The 21,377-nt window shown below is 36.2% G+C and overlaps 1 protein-coding gene across 1 annotated transcript; it reads left to right on the top strand.

The window, feature by feature from the left end:
• The first annotated feature begins 2,503 nt into the window (after nt 1-2,503).
• LOC129254382 (uncharacterized) lies at nt 2,504-20,869 on the top strand. Its single transcript, XM_054892880.2, has 13 exons — nt 2,504-2,843; nt 3,797-4,073; nt 4,501-4,805; nt 6,756-6,940; nt 8,639-8,807; nt 12,985-13,083; nt 13,966-14,073; nt 14,492-14,593; nt 15,862-15,972; nt 16,350-16,454; nt 17,465-17,548; nt 18,944-19,067; nt 20,067-20,869. Exons 1-13 carry the CDS (start codon nt 2,600-2,602, stop codon nt 20,077-20,079), a joined length of 1,926 nt encoding a protein of 641 aa, XP_054748855.2. The 5' UTR covers nt 2,504-2,599; the 3' UTR covers nt 20,080-20,869.
• The last annotated feature ends 508 nt before the right edge of the window (nt 20,870-21,377 follow it).

Raw genomic sequence — 21,377 nt, 5'->3', positions numbered from 1 at the left:
AGTTAAGAGCTACTTTAAGAACGACTGGTGATCATTTCTTGTCATAAATGGTATATTCTTTGGCGATGGTTTTAAGCGCGTAAGAAAGGTTCACTAGTCGTTCTTAAAGTCGCTCTTAACTTACGAACAGCTTTATGAAACGGCCCCCAGGATTTCGAAGTTGTTTTATTAAAGGATATTATCAAATCCAGTCTTCGTGCAACTGAGCAAAATGTGATGATTAACAGCGAGTGCACATTCAGTTTGTCGTTATCGAATTCGTCAATAGAGCAAAAATTTGATCATCAAATATTCTATTCGAGCAATCGGCTTACCGTGGTTTATGGCACCGAGTGGAAAATGGAAACCACGTATAGAGGGCGGGAAGTAGGACGTGGGAGCAGGGTGAAATATTCCAATCTTTTGCAAAGCACTGCAGCTTTGATCTTTCATCAAATTTGGGGTCAGAGTAATTTCTGCATCACTTATCATATTGCATTTTGTATAATGAAGGAATTTGGTCAGAGAAAATAAGCACTATTTTTGCGACAGAAGTGATAATTGCCTTTACCCACTATCAAATGTTTTGTGTCTATAAGAATTATTATCCGTTAACCTTACTTGCTTGTTTGCTTTAAAAGTTTAACAATCATATCTTGCTACAATCATTTTCTCAACAAAGAGTGTAGGCAAGAATATTTCAAGGATCCATTCGTCTAACGTATTATTCTTTTGATATTATTATTCCTGAAATCCTTTTTACTTTTGTTACAACCGTATCCTTGGTTACAGGTACGGTTTCCGTCCTGTGCGAACATGATGACTATTTGTCTTTAGAAATAAATCGTTTTGTCTTTACGGCTGACAGTTAAAAAATCCAAGTAAATCGCTTTTTTTATGCATCTAATGATAACTTCGTTTGATTTATGATCGTAATCCCTATGGATTTACTGCATGAAATGCTATATGAAATATACGGAAAGAGAAGTAGTTCAGTTCGAGGGGGAAATGTATATTCCCACCACTATTTCTTACTTCGTGTTAAACGGGAAACTCAATCTATAAGAGGATGCGAAAAGAGAACGTATAATGATAAAATACTATGTTCATTGACAATAAATGACATTTGACCTTGATCATGCGACCTAAGAATTGTCAGTGATACTGGATTACCCCTATATTCACATTTTATAAACTATATCTATAAACTTTGAAAGCTATGACAGCAATCCAATAACTAACCTCAACATGGCCAAAGTACATTGACCTTTGACCTTGGTCATGTGACCTGAAACTCGTACAGGATGTTCAGTGATACTTTATTACTCATATGTCAAAGTTCTTTTAACTAGACCAATAAACTTTCAAAGTTTGGATGTTAATCTAACAAATAACCCTGACCATGGCCAAAGTTCATTGAACTTAAATGACCTTTGACCTTGATCCTGTGACCTGAAACTCGCACAGGATGTTCAGTGATACTTGGTTACTCTTATGTCCAAGTTTCATGAATCAGATCCATAAACGTTAAAAGTTATGATGGTAATTCAACAGAAACCCCCAACTTGGCCAAAGTTCATTGACCCTAAATGAACTTTGACCTTGGTCATGTGACTTTAAACTCCGGCAGGATGTTCAATAATACTTTATTAATCTTATATTCAAGTTCCATGAGCTAGGTCTATATACTTTCTAAGTTATGATGTCATTTCAAAAACTTAACCTTCGGTTAAGATTTGGTGTTGACGCCGCCGTCTGAAAAGCGGCGCCTATAGTCTCACTCTGCTATGCAGGTGAGACAAAAAACCAACCAACCAACACACCCGGAACAGACCCTTCCATATATCAATGTAAACACCCAATCATCACAACACACATCCACACACACCGTCACACACATGTTTATGGCGGAAACTAAGGACTTACTCTCCAGAATAGTTACTACACACTCTATATTAACTTCATTAAGGTATTATAGTGTGTATTAAAATATTTCTTTCTAAAAAGTCTTTATAGCCACGTCGCCCGTCTGCGTGATGACGAATATTCCCTAGATTAGATTTAATGCGATCCGCATTTTTGATGAGCTCATTAAGAATGGATTCATTTCAAAGGATTAACCTCTTCCAAAAGTCAGAATCTACCATTCTTACTTAGTTTGTATAACCTACATGACCTAATAGACTTTGATAGATTAATGAAAATAGACATTTCTTGTGAATGCAATTGCTCGTCAACAGTGAATCATAGACAGTTTGAAATAATTCAGTTATTTTCAAACTGCAATCAGATGCTCTTGTTCTTGTTATGGTTTTAGGATCTTGGTAACATGGATTATTTTTCAGTTAATGTTGATAAGTACGCCAGCATACGGCCATTCCACGATGTACATATTTTGTAATCATTATCTGCACATTTTCTTGCAATTTACTTCACTTTGTGTCATAATGAGGTTGGTTCTTTAAAATATCTGAGAGTAATTCAAAAACCCTAATAAATAACTTCAATTGCTAATCCCTTTCACAGGTTGTGCTGTCTGGCAGCCAAGACAAAAAGGAGGGAGGAAAGGAGATCGTGTTGACGAATTCATCTTCCGAGGCGCTCATATCAGCTAAACAAGATGATAAACTTGACAGTTAACTACCACCGACCATCCTCAACTGTCGACTCTCAAACCGTCGACGGTGCCTATCTTGTTCATGATCAAGTGGTTCCCAATGGCGTCAATGGCATCGCAAAACGTCACGTTGTCGTATTCAGGCAACGCAGGTTCAAGAAGAACAAATACATGGTTATGGCCGCCATTTTCTTTGTAGTTGTCGTCTTGCTGATTGTGGGCTTGATCGCAGGTGTTTACCATCCTGGTAAGTCAAATCTCTAACCAGATTCCTATTAAGGCAAATCCATCTTTAGTAAGGTATATAACGTTTCTATATCAAATGGGGATAATTGAATGTAGAAATGGTCTCCTCAAAATATCCAGGGTCAATGAGAGACGTATCATGTCCAATTAAAAAGGCATCCAAAATACATTCTGTACTCCGCCCTGTAGTTTTAGACCACGTTCCAATACACAATTTCGACCGCCAGGGTGGCGTGGGTTGTGTCAGTTTGGGAAAGGCAGCAGACTGTTTAATTGGTTCACCACTTTGTATGTCATAAAATAGGACGTCTTAAAAACAGCGCTTCCTTACATAGCTTATATCTCTTAACTAGACATAATTCTCAATAATTCGTATTCCTGTTAGAAAAAGTTGAAACCCTATAAAAAAAAAATCACATTTGATATTTTTGTCGTTTAATGTCGATAAAAGATCACACACAACAGAGCGTTAAATGTCAAGATGAATGACAACAGTTTTTTTTCCTAATTGGCGGGACCAAGTCGAACACATACATGTACATGAATCACGGTGGTATAATAATCGCTATGAACTGGCACGTACGTCGAGAATATATGATACCTGCCTTTTTAAGGTATTGCAGTACGTACCAGGGCTCAGGTACCCGCATCCTTCCTTTTGTATACCCCCCCCCCCATAAAAAAAGAACCAAAAACAAAACAAAAACCATTGTACGTAATTTGTATGCAAATCATCTTTCTATTTCATCTTAAGTATACTCTAAACAACAAAACACGACGTCCGATGAAGTTCGATAGTTTGGTCACCTTCCTTACAATAATAATGCTCTTGAACAAATTTGTCCCGGTAGGGTTAAAGAAAAACTGCGTAAGGAAAATGATTTTAGTGCGAGAGAAATGTTGTGAAATAATGATGCCATCTTGACCATTTTCCTCTGCAACTATCCCATTCAGGTTTCGAAACAGACTCAGACTCTTCATCTTTATCCTCCTCATCTCCAGTGTCTACACCAGATCACAGCAGTCACGTCCCACCTTCGACCACCCTACCTAACCAGTTGAATTGTGGGACTCGGCCTGGCTTTACTACGAGGCACAGACGTGTGGTACATGGGCGGGCCTCAGAGATAGGCCAATGGCCGTGGCAAGTTTTCATCCGGGAAAACGACGGATATGTGTGTGGCGGTGTTATTGTTGATCCTCAGTGGGTATTCACAGCTGCACATTGTGTGTAAGTAAGGTTATGAAATAACAAGTGGATGATATATATGTTGCGTTATTCGCATAAGATTGTATTTCACTTTGTCATTGACCTGCTCAATGTTTAGACTAACTGTGCCTCGAAATCAGAGTGTATAAGAAATAGCAAGTCTCCTTCTGAAATAACGTCCATTCATGGAAATCAATCGTAAAATGATCCCATTGCATTCACCATCATCCTTCGATAAGTTCCTACTATCGTATACGCTAAGTTCATATCAAGGTTAGATAAGAGAGACTCGCCATTTAAATTGCCATTTTACTCAACTTTAGCTCTGCACGCAGTTTCTAGTCACTTTTAATTGTTTTGTATTTATTTCGATCTAATATTGTCCCCCTTTTTTAAGGTTAGAGGTAAAAAAAGGTTGAAAAGTATATATTCTTTCATATTTTTTCAGGACTCTCTTTGACAAATCACGGAGAGCACAAGCTGCTGACATCACGGTAGTTGCAGGTTCGATTCATCGGGAAACCTACGACGAAGGAACCCAGGAGCGATCTGTTATTAGATTCATTGTTCATCCAGGGTATTCAAAAGAATCAGTGCTATTCAACTACGATATGATATTGTTAAAGCTTGACAGGCCGTTTGAAATAACTGATCATGTGAGGACTATTTGTTTGGAATCTCTTATAAATTCAGACTTGTATGATCCGGGGAAAAAGTGCATAGTCGCAGGTTGGGGCTTTACCGCTCGAAGAGGTAAGTGTTATATGTATCAGGGTGACAAGATTATATCGAATTATTGATGAAATGAACTTTCATAGAACATTTGACATCAATATATCTATTTTGTATCACAAAAAATCATCTAAGGTTATCAATAAAAGAAGTTTCTATCCATGTCATTCTGTAAATCGTAAACGGCATGGTATCACACCTCGCAAATAATCATTCATATTTTTTAATGAAAATAATATCAGAATTCAGAAGTCGGTCTATTGTCAATGTAATGGAATCATATCCCGCTGCTAACATCAATATTGGAATAAGGACATGATATTATCTTTCTTCTGACATCAATATCCAAGATGAAGTTAGACGTATCCCATGTTGATTTCAATACAAGAGTGTTGATGTTTATCCCCTTGGCTTCTGCTGGAATGAGGTTGTATGCCATTGCTGACATCAGTACCAGAGACTGAATGAGGTTGTATCCCACTAATAACATCAGAACCAGAGACTGAATGAGGTTGTATTCCACCGATGACATCAGTACCAGATACTGAATGAGGTTGTATTCCAATGATGACAACAGAACCAGAGACTGAATGAGGTTGTATCCCACTAATAACATCAGTATAAGAGACTGAATGAGGTTGTATCCCACTAATAACATCAGTATAAGAGACTGAATGAGGTTGTATCCCACTAATAACATCAGTACCAGAGACTGAATGAGGTTGTATCCCACTAATAACATCAGTACCAGATACTGAATGAGGTTGTATCCCACTAATAACATCAGTATTAGAGACTGAATAAGGTTGTATTCCACCGATGACAACAGAACCAGAGACTGAATGAGGTTGTATTCCACCGATGACATCAGTACCAGATACTGAATGAGGTTGTATCCCACTAATAACATCAGTATTAGAGACTGAATAAGGTTTTATTCCACTAATAACATAAGTACCAGAGACTAAATGAGGTTGTATTCCACTAATAACATCAGTACCAGATACTGAATGAGGTTGTATCCCACTAATAACATCAGTATTAGAGACTGAATAAGGTTTTATTCCACTGATGACATCAGTACCATGGACTGAATGGGGTTGTATTCCACTGATGACATCAGTACCAGAAACTGAATGAGGTTGTATCTCACCGCTAACATCAGTACAATGGGCTGAATGAGGTTGTATCCCACTGCTGACATCAGTACCAGATACTGAATGAGGTTGTTTCCCACTAATAACATCAGTACCATGGACTGAATGTATTCCACTGATGACATCAGTAGGCCTACCAGATACTGAATGAGGTTGTATCCACTGCTGATATCAGAACCGGAGACCGAATGAGGTTTTATCCCACTCCTGACATCTGTACCAGACAGAATGAGGTTGTATCCCATTGCTGACATTAGTACCAGAAACGGAATGAGTTTGTATGCTGCACCTAATATCAGTACCAGATATAGCATGGGGTTGTATTCTACTCATGACATCGTTACCAAATGAAATAAAGTAATACCCCCTCCTGACATCAGCACCAGGGATGAATGCACTCATATCTCACTACTGACACTAATGACAAGTGTAATTTTACAAAGTAACAAGTGACGTTAATATCAAAGACGAACATGAACTTGCATCCCATTACAGATGTCGATGGATGAATATGACGTCTTAAATCAGATTCTAATACAACACTCGAACTACTATGGGAGATTATGCCATTGATGCGAGATATGCAGACATGTATATATATATATATATATATATACATATAAACATGCACCTTCATATTATACACATATGGACATATACACGCATGGATTCATTAATAATATTATGAACATAAGGAACTATCTTGTGGAAAATAAATGAATGCATATACCCAATACCCGATGTTGTTTCACTGAAAGAAGAATCTGACCGACTATTTTGTTGAAGTGATTCTTTATTTTGCTTTCTTTGACAGAATTTCCTTTTGACGAAAATACTGAATTAGTTTATGCTGAGATCCCCCTGATTAAACCCAAAGAATGCTTTGAGTGGGCCTCAAGAATCAGCAGAAAACAAGAGCTACAAATAACACCACAACGGCTTTGCGCAGGTTATGAGGATAATAGACAACTCTTGGCACACATTAGCGTACCATGTCGGGTAAGGTATAATGAAATGGTGATGTTCATGATGATGATGATGATGATGATGGTGATGTTCATGATGATGATGATGATGATGATGGTGATGTTCATGATGATGATGATGACGATAGTAACGATGATAATATAACAGTAATGATAATAAAATAGATGAGTAAAAACAATTTCATAGATGCTTCCCAAATCCCATTTTTGTTGATTTAATTAAATTCCAACAGCACGTTTGCTTTGTACTGCAAAATGTAAAGAAATGGCTTATTGTTTTGTTTATGTGGAGGGTAGAGGATCGAAGTCACCTTCTTCACCACAAAAGTGGAAAAGGAGTGGGAATTTTCTGTTTCTTCTATTAAAGTCGTCTCTAATCAACAAAATGAATGCCTCCTTCATCAAATGCTCTCACTTTTGAACGGAATAATTTTCAGATGTATAATGTCGCAGGTTTTTTTTAACACCCATGACCAATCTCCGTGAGAAAAGTGAGGTGTAATGATTAATGCATGAGCGATCAGAGATCAAATCAAATTGACAATTTTTAAGAGTCACAAGAGTGACTCAAAGAACTGTGTACAGTTACAGGGTTACAAGTTCCAGTGGCGTATCGTCGTATGGGTTTAAACGAGCGCCCACTTTAAAATAAAATAAAAATACTTATGTACATGTTAATGCCCCGTCCAATATCTTGGAGCCTCTCCCCCCCCCCCCCCCATTTTAAATCCTAGATCCGCCACTGATTTTTTACATTTCAGTCAACAGATATTGAGAAATCGTTAATAAATAAAAATGCATTTAAACCATAGAAATCTTATGTTATAATTCCTTGCTTTATTTTTTTAAATGTGTTCGTCCAACCATGAACATATTAGAAAAAAGGCACAAGTGCGGAGAATGTGTGTTGTGATGGATGGTGAAGAATAACAATTAACCTGCATTTGGAATAGAGTTTGCCCTCAATTTCCACTCAAAGAGTGGCTTATTAAATTATCCACATGCACAGGCTATAATAAGAGCTTCAAAACCCCTCCTGGTTCAGAGATGTATAATGTTGTATGTATATTTTCTCAGAAGAGGAGAATTTATTTTGGTTAAGGATATTTTCAACACCGTATTTGCATCAAAATTTTCTGAAAGATGGGCCGATTTTATTATGTTCGTTAGTTTATCGGAAGACTCGACACTCTTTTGATTTACAATAGGTCAACAAAGGGCCGTGTCAAACTACCAAACAAATTTGAATTATACATAATTTATATAATATTCAAAGTTTTGCCGGTTTCCTCGCGTAAGTCGCTCGCAATTACGTTATCCCTTTAGTATCAACATAATAACTACCACAGAGTAACAGTACAAGATATGGGTGTTTGGAAATGAAACTTGGTTTCTCAGTTTGCCGAAAGCAAAATGTAGAAGATGTCTCATTCTCTACGAGACCTTTTACAGATTCAGTTGCAAACCTAACCAAAAATTCAACATTATGAATCAGGGGCGGGTCCAGGACGTTAAAAAAGGGGGGACTGTGTCAGGAATAACGTTTTCCACTAAAAAAAACATGTAATCATGGTTCATTTAATGGGGGGGCACCTTGATCCGCCAGTGTCATGAACATAGGAGCAATTACTACATCTGCTTCCCTTTCTCACTATTCTTTTCTACTTTTTTTAAATTTTTTTTGTTTTTGCTTTTCCTTGTTTACCTTCAGGGCGACAGTGGAAGTCCATTAGTTTGTGAAGATACTTTATCAGAATCATGGCACCTAATAGGTCTCGTTTCATCTGGTCCCAAATGCGGCGAAGTTAGTTATTTCACAAATGTGTCTGCCGTCTCAGACTTCTGGCACATCATATACAACGAGACTGCTTTACCACCCAGTATGTATACTTTTCGATTACATTTAGAACATATTGCTTACCACTAATTTACTCTCAACTGACAAATACGATCGTAATATTATGAAGCCATGGTTATTTATAAGGATACCGGGTAAGGATACAAAGATATTATTTATAAATTATAGACGATAGCAATGTCAAAGATTACATTCGTTTATAATGATTAGCAGGCTCAGTAAAATATGCAATGCTAACTTCTCCTAAAATGTGCAATATATATATTTTATATATATGAAGAGCTCACTTGCAAAAGGGGTTAAGTCCATTGTTTTAATCAAATTTGATTTTTATGTCTCAATGTATAGATTTTTAGTAGCTCTATAAGATGATACCAAAGAAAAGTTGAAATTCCTATTAAACAGTGAACTAAAATGGCAAAGAAAAATCACATTTTTTTTTAAATAGGGGCTAGGTCCATTTCAGTTTAGTTGCAAAAGGGGTTAGGTCCACATAGATTTCTTTTAGGAAAATAATATCTTTAAAAATATGAAGACAGGTAGATTTCTTTTATACCCAATTTTATGTTCTCATGGTAGGGTATCATGGAAATTCAGTTTCGCATAAGAATATTGCAATAAGTGAGAATAAAAAGCATTGTTTTTCTCTGAATGGTCCAAAGTGGACCTAACCCCTTTTGCAACTAAATTCTTCATATATTATATATATATATATATATATATATATATATATATATATATATATACAGCGCGACCCAAAAGAATGTCCCTCTTATATGCGGCTAAATTACTTCAAAAAAATAAAAATTATTTTCAATGAAATGTGTGGAGTTAGGAAGCTCGTCTATTGTTCTAACTTCTATTAAAAAATTTCATTGGTCTCGCTTCAGTGGTTTTGAATACACAGTCTGTTATGTAACAGTGGTGCTTTTCAGCCCATTCCAAGTTTGCATGCATGCAGCACTACTGTGTGTTCTGCACTTTCTAGCATATCAACCCCCTTTGACCATTCTGACCAAGGAATTATCTGATCTGACCAGGGAAATCACCATGATCAAACCAGGTTCATCAAATCACAACCATGAGCATGTTCAGAAGGGCAAAAACAATATTTGACAGTTCATTTCATGTTTGATAACGGGAGATGCACAATGATTAAGACAACGGGTCATGTTTGTTTCATGCCTAATTCATACCTAATACCGCATTTTTGTTTGTATTACTTTTTAGTAAATAAGCTACTGTGGTCAAGTTAATTCAATGTAACTTTTTTTAAACAAAAAGTCATTTTTTTTCTCTGTTAAAGTTCTTTTTTCGCTAAGGGTAATTACCTTGTGGATTCCCCTTTATTTTTCAGCTTATTTTACTCATCCATAATTCACATTTTCTTTCAAGTTGGTGCACTGAGTCCCCTTATCAATCATCAAACAAGCTTATTTTTTGTTTCTTGTTCTTCTGAACATACCCAAGTTTATGATTTGAGGGGCCTGGGTATGATAAGGGAAATGTCCCTGCTCAGATCCAGGATGTAAAAATGGGGGTTAACATGCCATAGACAATGCAGATATGCATCAATGCTGCAAACTTGGAATGGGCTGAAATGCATCACTGTTGCGTAACAGAGTGTGTATTCAAAACCGCTGAAGCACGACCAATGAAATTTTCATAGAAGTTAGATCATAAAATGAGCTTTCTCCTCACGAACATTTATTTGAGAATACTACCACATTTTAGAATTTATTCAATCCTGTGTCAGGGGGACATTTTTTTTGGGACGCGCTGTATTATACAGTGCGTATAAAAAACGGGACAGTTTAGAAAAGTCTATCAAAATTTTGTTTTAAATTATGATGTCTATATATTGTTATATTAATATATGCTCTGATGTCTTATCTTTCTAATGCTTTTCTTTTTAAATTAGTTTCGTTGATGCTTGAGCGAACACAAGACGTTTTTGTGAGGGGTTAAAAAAAAGGCTTGCGCCAAACGCCACAAAATTAGAAAATATTGATCATCAGACTTCTTGCTAGTTTGTATTCAATTTGCTCTCATTTCTGTATTTCTACATCAATTATGTTCATACTTGGTAAATATTATCATTGGATAATTTTACATATCTGTCCATGAGGATGATGAGGTTAAAGGTCGTCTAGGGGTCGGAAGGTCAAATGATATGTGGTCATGTCCATCCTTTTTTTAAGTTTTTGTTCAACTTGCTCCGATTTCTTTATTTCTGCAATAATCATGTTCATACTTGGCATACTTGGGTAATACTACATGTGTATCCATGAGGATGATGGGGTCAAAGGTCGTTTGCTGATAAGCAAGAAGTCTGATGATCAGTAATTTCTCCTTTTCTGCTATTTGGCGCAAGCCTTTGTACAGCCCCTCACAAAAGTGTTCCATGTTCGCTCAAGCATGAACTGATATTTTTAATGGCATTTGAAAGATAAGACTTCAGATCATCTATTAACAACAAAATATAAACATCATAATTTGAAACAGAATTTTGATAGACTTTTCAAAACTGTCCCGTTTTTTTATACGCACGGTATATACACATGTACATTGCACATTTTAGAGGGATAGAATTTTATTCTGGAATAAAATGTTACATTGTTTTATTACTATTATTATTATTTGTTTGGCGTCACCTGTGCCTGGGAGGCGAAACGTGAACTGAATTACCATGACCCGTACGTCTCTCCTCCCGATAAAACTGATTGTGAGAGTGCAGGTGGACCACTACACCGGGGTGAGTGCAATGAGTTCGTAACGTGAGAAGGTTTATGATTCTGCTCGACACGGGGCCTCTATTCAACGCCCTATCGGAGGGACGGAGTGTTTTCCCTGTAACATATCCTGCATCTATTGAATAGGGAGAGGCGTTTACACACAACGTCGGCTTCAGTCATCGGTCCGGGATAAACTCGAACCAGCGACCTTTGTTCCACCCGTTCGACAGGCAGACGCTTTACTGCAGACGCTTTACTAGTCTCTTGTCGAGGCCCTGGCGGCTGCTTCCCGAGCGAAGCGAGGGATTTCCTAATTGGCAAAGCGAATTAGGCCTGACGCGAGCCAGGGCCTCTTGACATCTGAGCTGAATTATATATTCATGAGGAACGTCTTCCTAATGAATATACATGAGTCGAGTCATGATATTACCGGTCACCTAGTAAACCAATGAAATGTCAAAGCTGTTTCGTCCGGGGTTCGGAATACTATAGTAGTCCACTATTCTGCAGGGGATTCATTTGATTGTGGGACACTAAAGGGGATATAACCAGCAAAATGCTACAAGTAGTGGTACTACTAGTGCTACTACTAGTACTGGCCGTAACAGACCCATCACCGCCCCGAAACTTCCCGGGAGATACTGGTCAGCCGCTGGTCAGACTCGAGTCAAGGGGAAGCAACGCCACTCAAGCATTCCCTCACTGCACAGCGGAGATCGATAATCGACGCATAGTGGAATCGCATGAAAGATTACATTTTTTCCATATCCTGTGGGTAGATTTACAAAAACTTCTCGTCTTTTCAGTGCAGATTTAATTTCATCGACTTGCAAATCCTTAAATCGGTCAATATTCAGCATTTTAGAGGCATATTCAATGCTCTCTGATATTTTGTCGTCACTCTTCGTCAAGAATCCACGGGTCGCCATTCAAGATGACTCATGATTATTCAATATGACGTCATAGCGGCCCGCGCTCTCATTGGATGATTTTCACCGACCAGTTCTTGGTCGGAATATTGGTAAAAACAATAAAAAACAAAATAAAGTCGGTGAAATTCGGCTCAGATGTCAAGAGGCCCTGTCTCGCGGCGCTCTGCTTCGCTATATCCCTTACTTAGCCATGTTCGCTCGGAAAGCAGCCGACAGGGCCTCGACAAGAGGCTAACGCTTTACCGACTGAGCCAACTTTGCCCTAATTTCTCTGAATTCCCCGATATTCAAAGACCCAGACCGGAGCTGAAAGTGAAAATGATAAATGGGAACTATATAAGCTACGGAGTACAACATTGTTAGTTTAATACATGTTCCCCCGTCTAACAGTATTACGTGACGTCACGCTGTATCAGGAGGGTTGTTCTTAGAAAGGTTCATATTTTTGTCCTGATTTACAGATAATGAAATCAATATTTTTTCAAAACGAAAAGGAAATAATATAATGTATTTTTCCTTTGACCTGCCTCAGTTGATTTTGACTGCAAAAATGGAAATGGATCGATTCCACTGGAATGGATGTGTGACGGATTTGTGGATTGTTTAGACATGTCGGATGAAACAGAATGTGGTAAGAATGTCAAAAGAATCTTTGAGTATTATGTGATATACCATAAGATTACGTGAAGCCAGTCTGTCAAGTTTAATAAAAATGATAATGAAATACCATTTATGCAGCGCATAATAATAAAATGTTATAAATTGTTTTCAGTCATAGAACAAAAACAAGTATTTTTGAGCATTTTCAACAACAAAAGGCTAACAAAAAACCTCCTAAAACTAATAAGCCCTAGCTGTGTATATAAGGTAATTACGTAAATTAAGATGATTAATGCGATTTCGTTGGAATTTATAAGACGAAGAGAGACCAATAATCAGGCTGATTTACATAGAGAAGCACTGCGCACATCTCATACATCCCATTATTCTTATTATTTAAGTCTTCTGATGTAGAGGCAGTTTCAGGTTAAAATATACTTACGCAAGAAACATCATTCTTTATTTTGTAGTCTCCCCACAAACTGGCGATGAAATATATAAATATCGATGTTTTGTCTATGATTCAAAGCTATGTATTCCTTGGTGTAATTCGTATATATCAAACTTGCAATCGCATCCGCCGATACCTGCTCCCACAGGGTTATGGTATGTCGCCCTTGTTATTTAGATACCTCAGCTATGGCAGCCGTTTTATAAAATGATGTAAACATGTTTAGCATAAAACCATGGCAAGAGTGGTATATGTTTTCTTTTGGAAGTTTACGAAATGTTTTCTTGTTATCCAGTTGTTTTGACAAAAAAGGGTAATTACGATTTTTCTTTGATCAATGACAATAGTTATCAATATCATTGAAGTGTGAAAGCCTTATTTAGATGATGGAATATTCTAAGCTAAGATATTTCCTTTTTCTGATGCCGAGTTAACTCCTGTTCTACCCCCCCCCCCATAAAGAATGTACAGAGCGCCAATTTCAGTGTGATAACGGGCGTTGTATCTTGGATCAATTGCGATGTGACAGCATTGACACATGTGGTGATGGCAGCGACGAAAGGGATTGTTGTAAGTAGATTTATGGGTCTCATCGAGGTGACTGTGATAAAAAGGATCAGATTCTGTGAGTGACTGGGACTGATGTACCGTAACATCACTAGTAATTCATAATATGTAAAGAAGTGAGTTTTTTGTTTACTTAATGATACATGATTTGAGAAAGTGGGCAATATCCAGTATCCACCTAACTTTTATACCGAAAGTACGGCCCAAACTTCAACGATTCATGTAAAATGGAACATAGGCGTGTTGAAAGTGTGATTACGATAATAATAATAATGATGATAATAATAATTGTAACAGTACTAATACAAAATTGTAGTGGTGGTAAGTGTGACATCACAAAGAGTCACTTGTTCAATACCAGTATGATTCAAAATGATTGATTTAATCCGTTTGGCATTTTTATTTGTGTGCGTACTTATAGCGTATTTCAACTGCTCGGACGGTCAGCTTGTATCAGAAACGGCTGTTTGTGACGGCTTTTATGACTGCAGTAATATGCGAGACGAGAGCAACGATATTTGTCGTGAGTACTTGCAACAATAACAAATATAATACCAATCGAGTTTTCGATTTGTCCATTCACTATTGAGTTTTCGCATTTGCTACGGGAACGGATAGTTGATGAGCTACTGAGGTCAAGTTAATTCAATGCAACTTTTTAAAAGAAAAAAAAAGTCAAATTTTTCTCTGGTAAAGTTCCTTTTCGCAAAGGGTGATTAACTTGTGGATTCCTCTTCTTTTCAGTTTATTTCACTCATCCATCATTCATATTTTCTTTCAAGTTGGTCAATCATCAAACAAACTTATTTTTTTATGTTTCTTGTCATTCTGTTTATGTTTTGATGAGCCTGGATATGATTAGGAAAATGTCCCTGCTCAGATCCTGGATGTAAAAGTGGGGGTTGACATGCCATAGACAATGCAGAAATGCATCAATGCTGAAAACTTAGAATGGGCTAAAATGCACCACTGTTACGTAACAGAGTGTGTATTTAAAACCGCCGAAGCGTGACCAATGAAATTTTATAGAAGTTAGATCATGAAATGAGCTTTCTACTCATGAACATTTATTTGAGAATCCTACCACATTTTAGCATGGGGTAGCATAGGGTCTGATAAAATGATCTAGGCCAACTCTATAATTTGATTATGTTATGATAATTTGTTATGCTGTTTCAGGGACACCTTTATTACAAAGTAACATTGTTAATGTATGGGCGATTCCACGGTCAGTCGCATTACACTTTTACGTGCCTTTTCTAATACTTGGTTCTGTCACTTTTACAGTTTTTAATATGATTTAAAATCATGACCTCCAGATTATCCAACTGAAAATTACAAAACAAACGATAGTTTTCTCTTAAATTGAAATAAGTGAATAAATATATATATATATATATATATATATAGATATATTTATTTATATATATATATAAATATATGTATATACATATATATATATATAAATATATATATATATATATACATATTTGTAGTCCCATGTATATAATTTTTTTCGTATGTTTCGGATACTCCTATAAAGAGATGCGTAAGAAAAAAAAAGTTTGATAGAAAATTGTTTTCAAGATTTGAATTAGAGCCGATTCGATTTTTTGGAAAATGTCCGCTTTTGCTTAAAATCGCCCATATAAATAAAAATATATATATTTCAAATGTCTGACTTAATTAATACTAGCATATGGTTTTGTTCCTTCAATGCTTACTTGCTATTTAAAACATTCTTATCGTTTCTTTGATTGTGAAAAAAAAATCATATTTTACATTTACTAGACTACAACCCTGAGACCCACTACGCATGTCCAGAAGGAATAAGGATACAGCACTCGTGGCTTTGTGATGGTCGTAAAGATTGTGAGAATGGAGAGGATGAAGACGGATGCGGTAAGTACATGCATTATGGTCTTTGCATCTAAATCATTTATTGATTTGTAGAATTTATATATGATACTAGTGTTGCACCACCATCACCAATGACCAACTCCACCATCATTATTATTTCTACTATTGCTTTGTTTACTATTGCCGCTGCTGCTTCTACTACTACTAGCTACGTTCAGTCTCGTACGGTATTTTTAAAAGCAAACTGCGCCGGTGGATTTAACGGTATGGAACTACCCTAAACTTCATCACGCAAATGGCGGAAGTTAGAATAAAAGTGTCAGTATTTTCCTTGTAATATACGTGATTATAATTATAATATTAGTAATAAGTATCATCTTAACTATTATTGTTATTCGTTTTCTATTATTTCCACTCAGATTGTGCATCACACCAGTTTGCATGTGACAACCGATGTATACATGGGCACTATGTTTGTGATGAGGTATTCGACTGTGATGACGGAAAAGATGAGCAAAATTGCAGTAAGAATTTAAAATAATATTAAAATAACAAGCCGAAGAAACGAGCTTATTAGTATTATTGTTTCAATTATTTTAACTGCATTTATCTCTTTAAAAGTGCAAGTCCACCGCAACAAAAATTTAATTTGTGTAGATAGCAAAAAATCAATTGTAAATTTAGAAAAATATGATATTTTGACATTTTTGCTTTTCACAAACAGTTTCCCAAACAATATGCGCACACTGATTCAGTAAATGAAGGAACCGATGACGTCAGCCACTCACTATTATGAGAAATACGAAATATTTGAACTTTCTACTCATAACAAACAATTCGGTACATAATTTTCAAAATGTATTGCCACGCAAAAAGTAAAAAGATATCAACGTTGACATAGAATATTGAACATGTTAAATTGCCTCCATAAACATGTTGAATTATCTTTGTTCAACCATGGACTTAGGAGGAATGAAGAGTCTCCTTATTGGCGAATGTGCAAAACAATGACAACCAAACTAGTCAATAAGTGAGTGACATCATCCCATTTGCACTTCATTACGTTGTGCATATAACTGATTTCTGAAAATAAAGGAAAATTTTAATGTAGTAATTTTCTAATTGGACATCCGACTTTGATGAATTTTCAGCATTAGGTATGTTTTATCTTTCTCTTTTTCATTTAAATCAAGTTTATGTTGGAGTAGACATAATGTATCAGAACTGGAAATTTCATTCGATGATAATCCCTCTTCCCCATTAATAAGAGATGGTCTGTTTTGAAATATGTATACATTTTTTTCTGCACAAGAAAATGTTGGATAAATATCTATCTGTAATAATGATTTCGATGGAGTTTGACGGCATTTAATCAATCAACAATAAAGTGTGATATATTTCAGTTTTGTGTTGCTTGCAATGCTCAAAAAAAGAAAAATAATGAAAAAAAAATAAAAAAATCTCGCCATATATCAGTGGTTTGATTTAACTTACGATACTGAAATATCCTTCCACATTCTGTCATTTGCTACAGCTTGCAGCGAGGACAAGTTCTTTTGCGGAGCAGCTGGTCTTTGTTGGGATAATAAAATGAAGCAGTACTGTGATCAGAGAAGAAGTAAGTAACGGTTGCGAAAGTCATACCAACTGACTCCAGACCCATCGGTCTGATGTCAGTTACGTTGGTATAGCATTACCAGCCCAGTTATTTGAATGTTCACTCTAGGTATAGTCAAAATTTTGTTTTGTGATTGCTGTGGGTTTTTTTTCAAGTCATATTTTAGTGTGGCTAGTCACTCGTTCGACTGGATTTCTTATTTGTTTTTCACCTATTTCCATAATACAGTCACAACAGCGAATATACGAATATCTGGAGAATGTGAAAATTAAATTTCACTGCCCCATTTTCTTTTATTATTTTTTTATTTATTTAGACATTGTGAAATTGTGTTGCAGTGGACGCTTAAATATTTTAACACTAACAGAGTAATATTGATCTGGTTACATAACAATATACAATTTGTTGTAAGTTATTAATGACAGTAATGGCCATAGGCCCCCTATAAGTGATGATGAGGATGATGATGATACTACCACTAATGATGATGATGATAATAATAATAGAAATAATAGTACTAATAATTATTATAATAATAGCAATAATGTCCATCTCGAATGGTTGAGTTTAAGCGAAATGTATTTTGGTCTTGGTGTCCTTTTAAACAGTCAATGAAATACAATTTCTTTTTACGGCAAGCCCCCTATATATCCATGTGCCAACTATATTGTCGGCATCTTCTGTTTAAGGTGACTAAACAGTGGCTTCTGTCATTATATGTGGCGATATTTATGAGTACTTTTCTCATACATCGAGCTTCCCGCACATCTTGCTCATTTAGTGAAATACGTTATCATAATCATTATCATTTGTAGTAGTAGTAATTTGTTTGGCGTCACCTGTGCTTGGGAGGCGAAAAACGAACTGAACAATATGACCCGCAGGTCTCTCCTCCCGATATAACTGATCGGGGAATGCAGGTGGACCACTACACCCGAGTTTCCCCTTACTCTTATACGAATAGTGATGTGGGTTCTTAACGTGCAAAGATGATGGCTCTCCTCTACACGGGGCCTCAATTAACGTCCTATCCGAGGGACGGAGTGTTTTCCCCACTGTAACATAGCCTGCATGATTATATGGAACAGTGGAGAGACGTTTACACACCACGCAGGTTTCAGTCATCCGCCCAGGGAGGACTTGAACCCGCGACCTTTGGTTCGAAAGGCAGACACTTTACCAACATAACAACTTAATAAGTTCCGTACATGTCAAACAGAACTTAAAAGGTTCCCTTTTCAGATCGACATATTCAGCTTGCACTTAGATACTCTAGCCAGGCTTCTAAATCGCCATGGAACCGGATTCTTACATCTTCACCGACAATTATGAGCTAATGATATTTCATTTCCCCCTGTTTTTTTGTATATTTATTTGTTTTCACTTGCCTTTCAGATTGTATTCAAGATACCTTAATGCCAGGCATTACGTGTGATATATTCGATTTTTGTGCAAGTGAAGATCAATTATCGACTTGTCAAAGCTTACTCGATAATGTTCGTAACAAGACGCAAGTGGGGTAAGTTGAAAGATATCACCGAAACCTTTATCACCATTTATAAAAAAAATAGTAATTCAATGTTTTTCTTTGACGCTTCACTGGCCCCACTGGGACTACTTTAAAGGCATATTCTTGCTTTTCTGCGGGACTTGGATAGAAACGCGCCCTTTTTGTGATAAGGAAAGGTAAAGAAAAAAAATCAGGAAAAGGATATAATTTCAAGAAAATTGAAGATAAAAGAAAAAAAAAAACTGGGTTTCTAGAGATCATTCGACGAAACCAAGATATTTTTGTCCTAGTCTGACCGTATGTTCGATCGAAGTTCTTTGATTAGGAACCCGATATATATACATGTATACACACACTAAAGGTGTAGAAAATTTGTGGACAGGATGCTAAGCACAGATGTGATGAACAATTCACGAAATTTCGAGTCCATTACTACAGCGACCGCTGTAACTGACGGGGTGAGGAGGGGATGTGTGAAGGCCTTTATCTGATGTACCATTAATGTACCTTTTTTTCGTTTTCAAGAAAATACGGAGTTTTCGCACCGCTACGAGGAACTGATAATAAAACATTGAAAATGAATTGAAAATGCAAGTCATATCATAAGATAAGCTTGGAGGTCTTCGTCGAAAATTGGTTAATCGGAACAGCAGTATACGTTTCAGAGCTGACGAAAAGTTGAAAATATGTCGTTTGTCCAGATTATTTTTACTATTTCGATTCACTAACCGTCGACAAAGACTTTGTCATGAAGGGCATTTGACAATACATTCTCTATGTTCCCGAAAGCGTTCTGCGTTGCGGTTGCAAAAACTCTGTCATTTGAAATTCAATTTTTAAACGCAAACATGACAAAGGGACTTGCCTTCCTTGAAGGATAAATAAGAAAACATTTGCCAAACAGGGCAAAGACATAAAACTTTCCATGCTTTCAGGATGAGAAATTATAAAATGTTTAAGGCGTACTAGTAGAGATTATGCATCCTTTATCAATCATTTTTTTCACAGAAATGGCGGTTGATCATGGATAACATTTGGATATTTCTTTAGCTGTTCATTTGATGGAGGTTTCTATCCCAGTCTCTTTCCGTATTTATCTACAAAAGTTCACAACCCATTCACACGCCGGTAGACTTTTTTCAGCCAAAACTCATTGATGTTTGTCACTCCAAATAAGATTTGCTTTCTTAAATGTCATCAGCTGAGAACTAGGAGGTCGCTATACCATTGATAATCTATAGTGATAACGCCCTTCTAGCTCTCTACAAAGTGGTGAAAAATATTACAATAAATAAAATACATGTAAAAGTCATCAGGCTTAAAATGACATTTGCTCCGGCGACAATATTGTTCCGCTCTAAATTCCATACACTTATCGAATGACCAACTTCAACCCTGGGTTTAACACTATACCCTCTCCTATAAACCTAAGATAAAACCCTATTGCAACCCTAACCCTATATCTCAGACGATATTAATCCCGAAGCAATTGTCGCAGGAACAAATGTCGTGTCACCAGAGAGAGAGTCTGTGGTAAGATTATGGTGGGATAGCGATAGGTACATTCCAAAAAGTGTTACATTAATTTTCCCATCCACTTAATCCAATGTTAATGAAATTATTGATTGAAGAAAAGATGACTGCTCAAAATAAACAAAAACTTTATATATAGAACATCCATTCTATGGACTTACTGATATTGAAGTTATAAAATTATCAACTGAATATATATATATATATTCAGTTTATTGTATCCCTGAGGAAGACGTATGTTTAACGTCGAAAATTTGGAATTTAAAATAAACTGTTGGAACAAAGTACAATGCATTACCACTTTGCCTCATTAATATATATATATACATATATATACATACATACATATATATGTATATATATAAATTTATTGTTTGATATGAGATAGCAGTTTTGTATTTTATGAAAGAGTAACTCCTCCCAAATCGTGCAAACGGTTTAATATCACTTATTTGTGGTATATTTGATGTTCGGAACGTATTTTTTGGGGTGATTTACAAATTGATTCATGTCAGAGTTAGGCATGGCGGAAATGAACATGATTAATCAAAATATCCATTACGTCATAAACGTAAATGAATAGCAGTAAACATCATTGCACAATACCTGTTTATTTAATTACATTAAATGAGAACAGTGCTTATCAAACAATTACCATGTTAGCTGTACAAATATATTTTTTTGCAATAAATCCACTATATAACCATGCCAATTGTTTCTGACAAGATATACTCTTTCAGGATATTTGCAAAAGGTTTTTGAGGTTTGTGTTTATGACGTGAGTTT

This window comes from Lytechinus pictus, chromosome 1, assembly GCF_037042905.1.
Source record: "Lytechinus pictus isolate F3 Inbred chromosome 1, Lp3.0, whole genome shotgun sequence".
NCBI classification, from domain to species: Eukaryota; Metazoa; Echinodermata; class Echinoidea; order Temnopleuroida; family Toxopneustidae; genus Lytechinus; species Lytechinus pictus.
The sequence above is the reverse complement of the archived record's forward strand: the minus strand, read 5'-3'. Positions and strand labels throughout refer to the sequence as shown.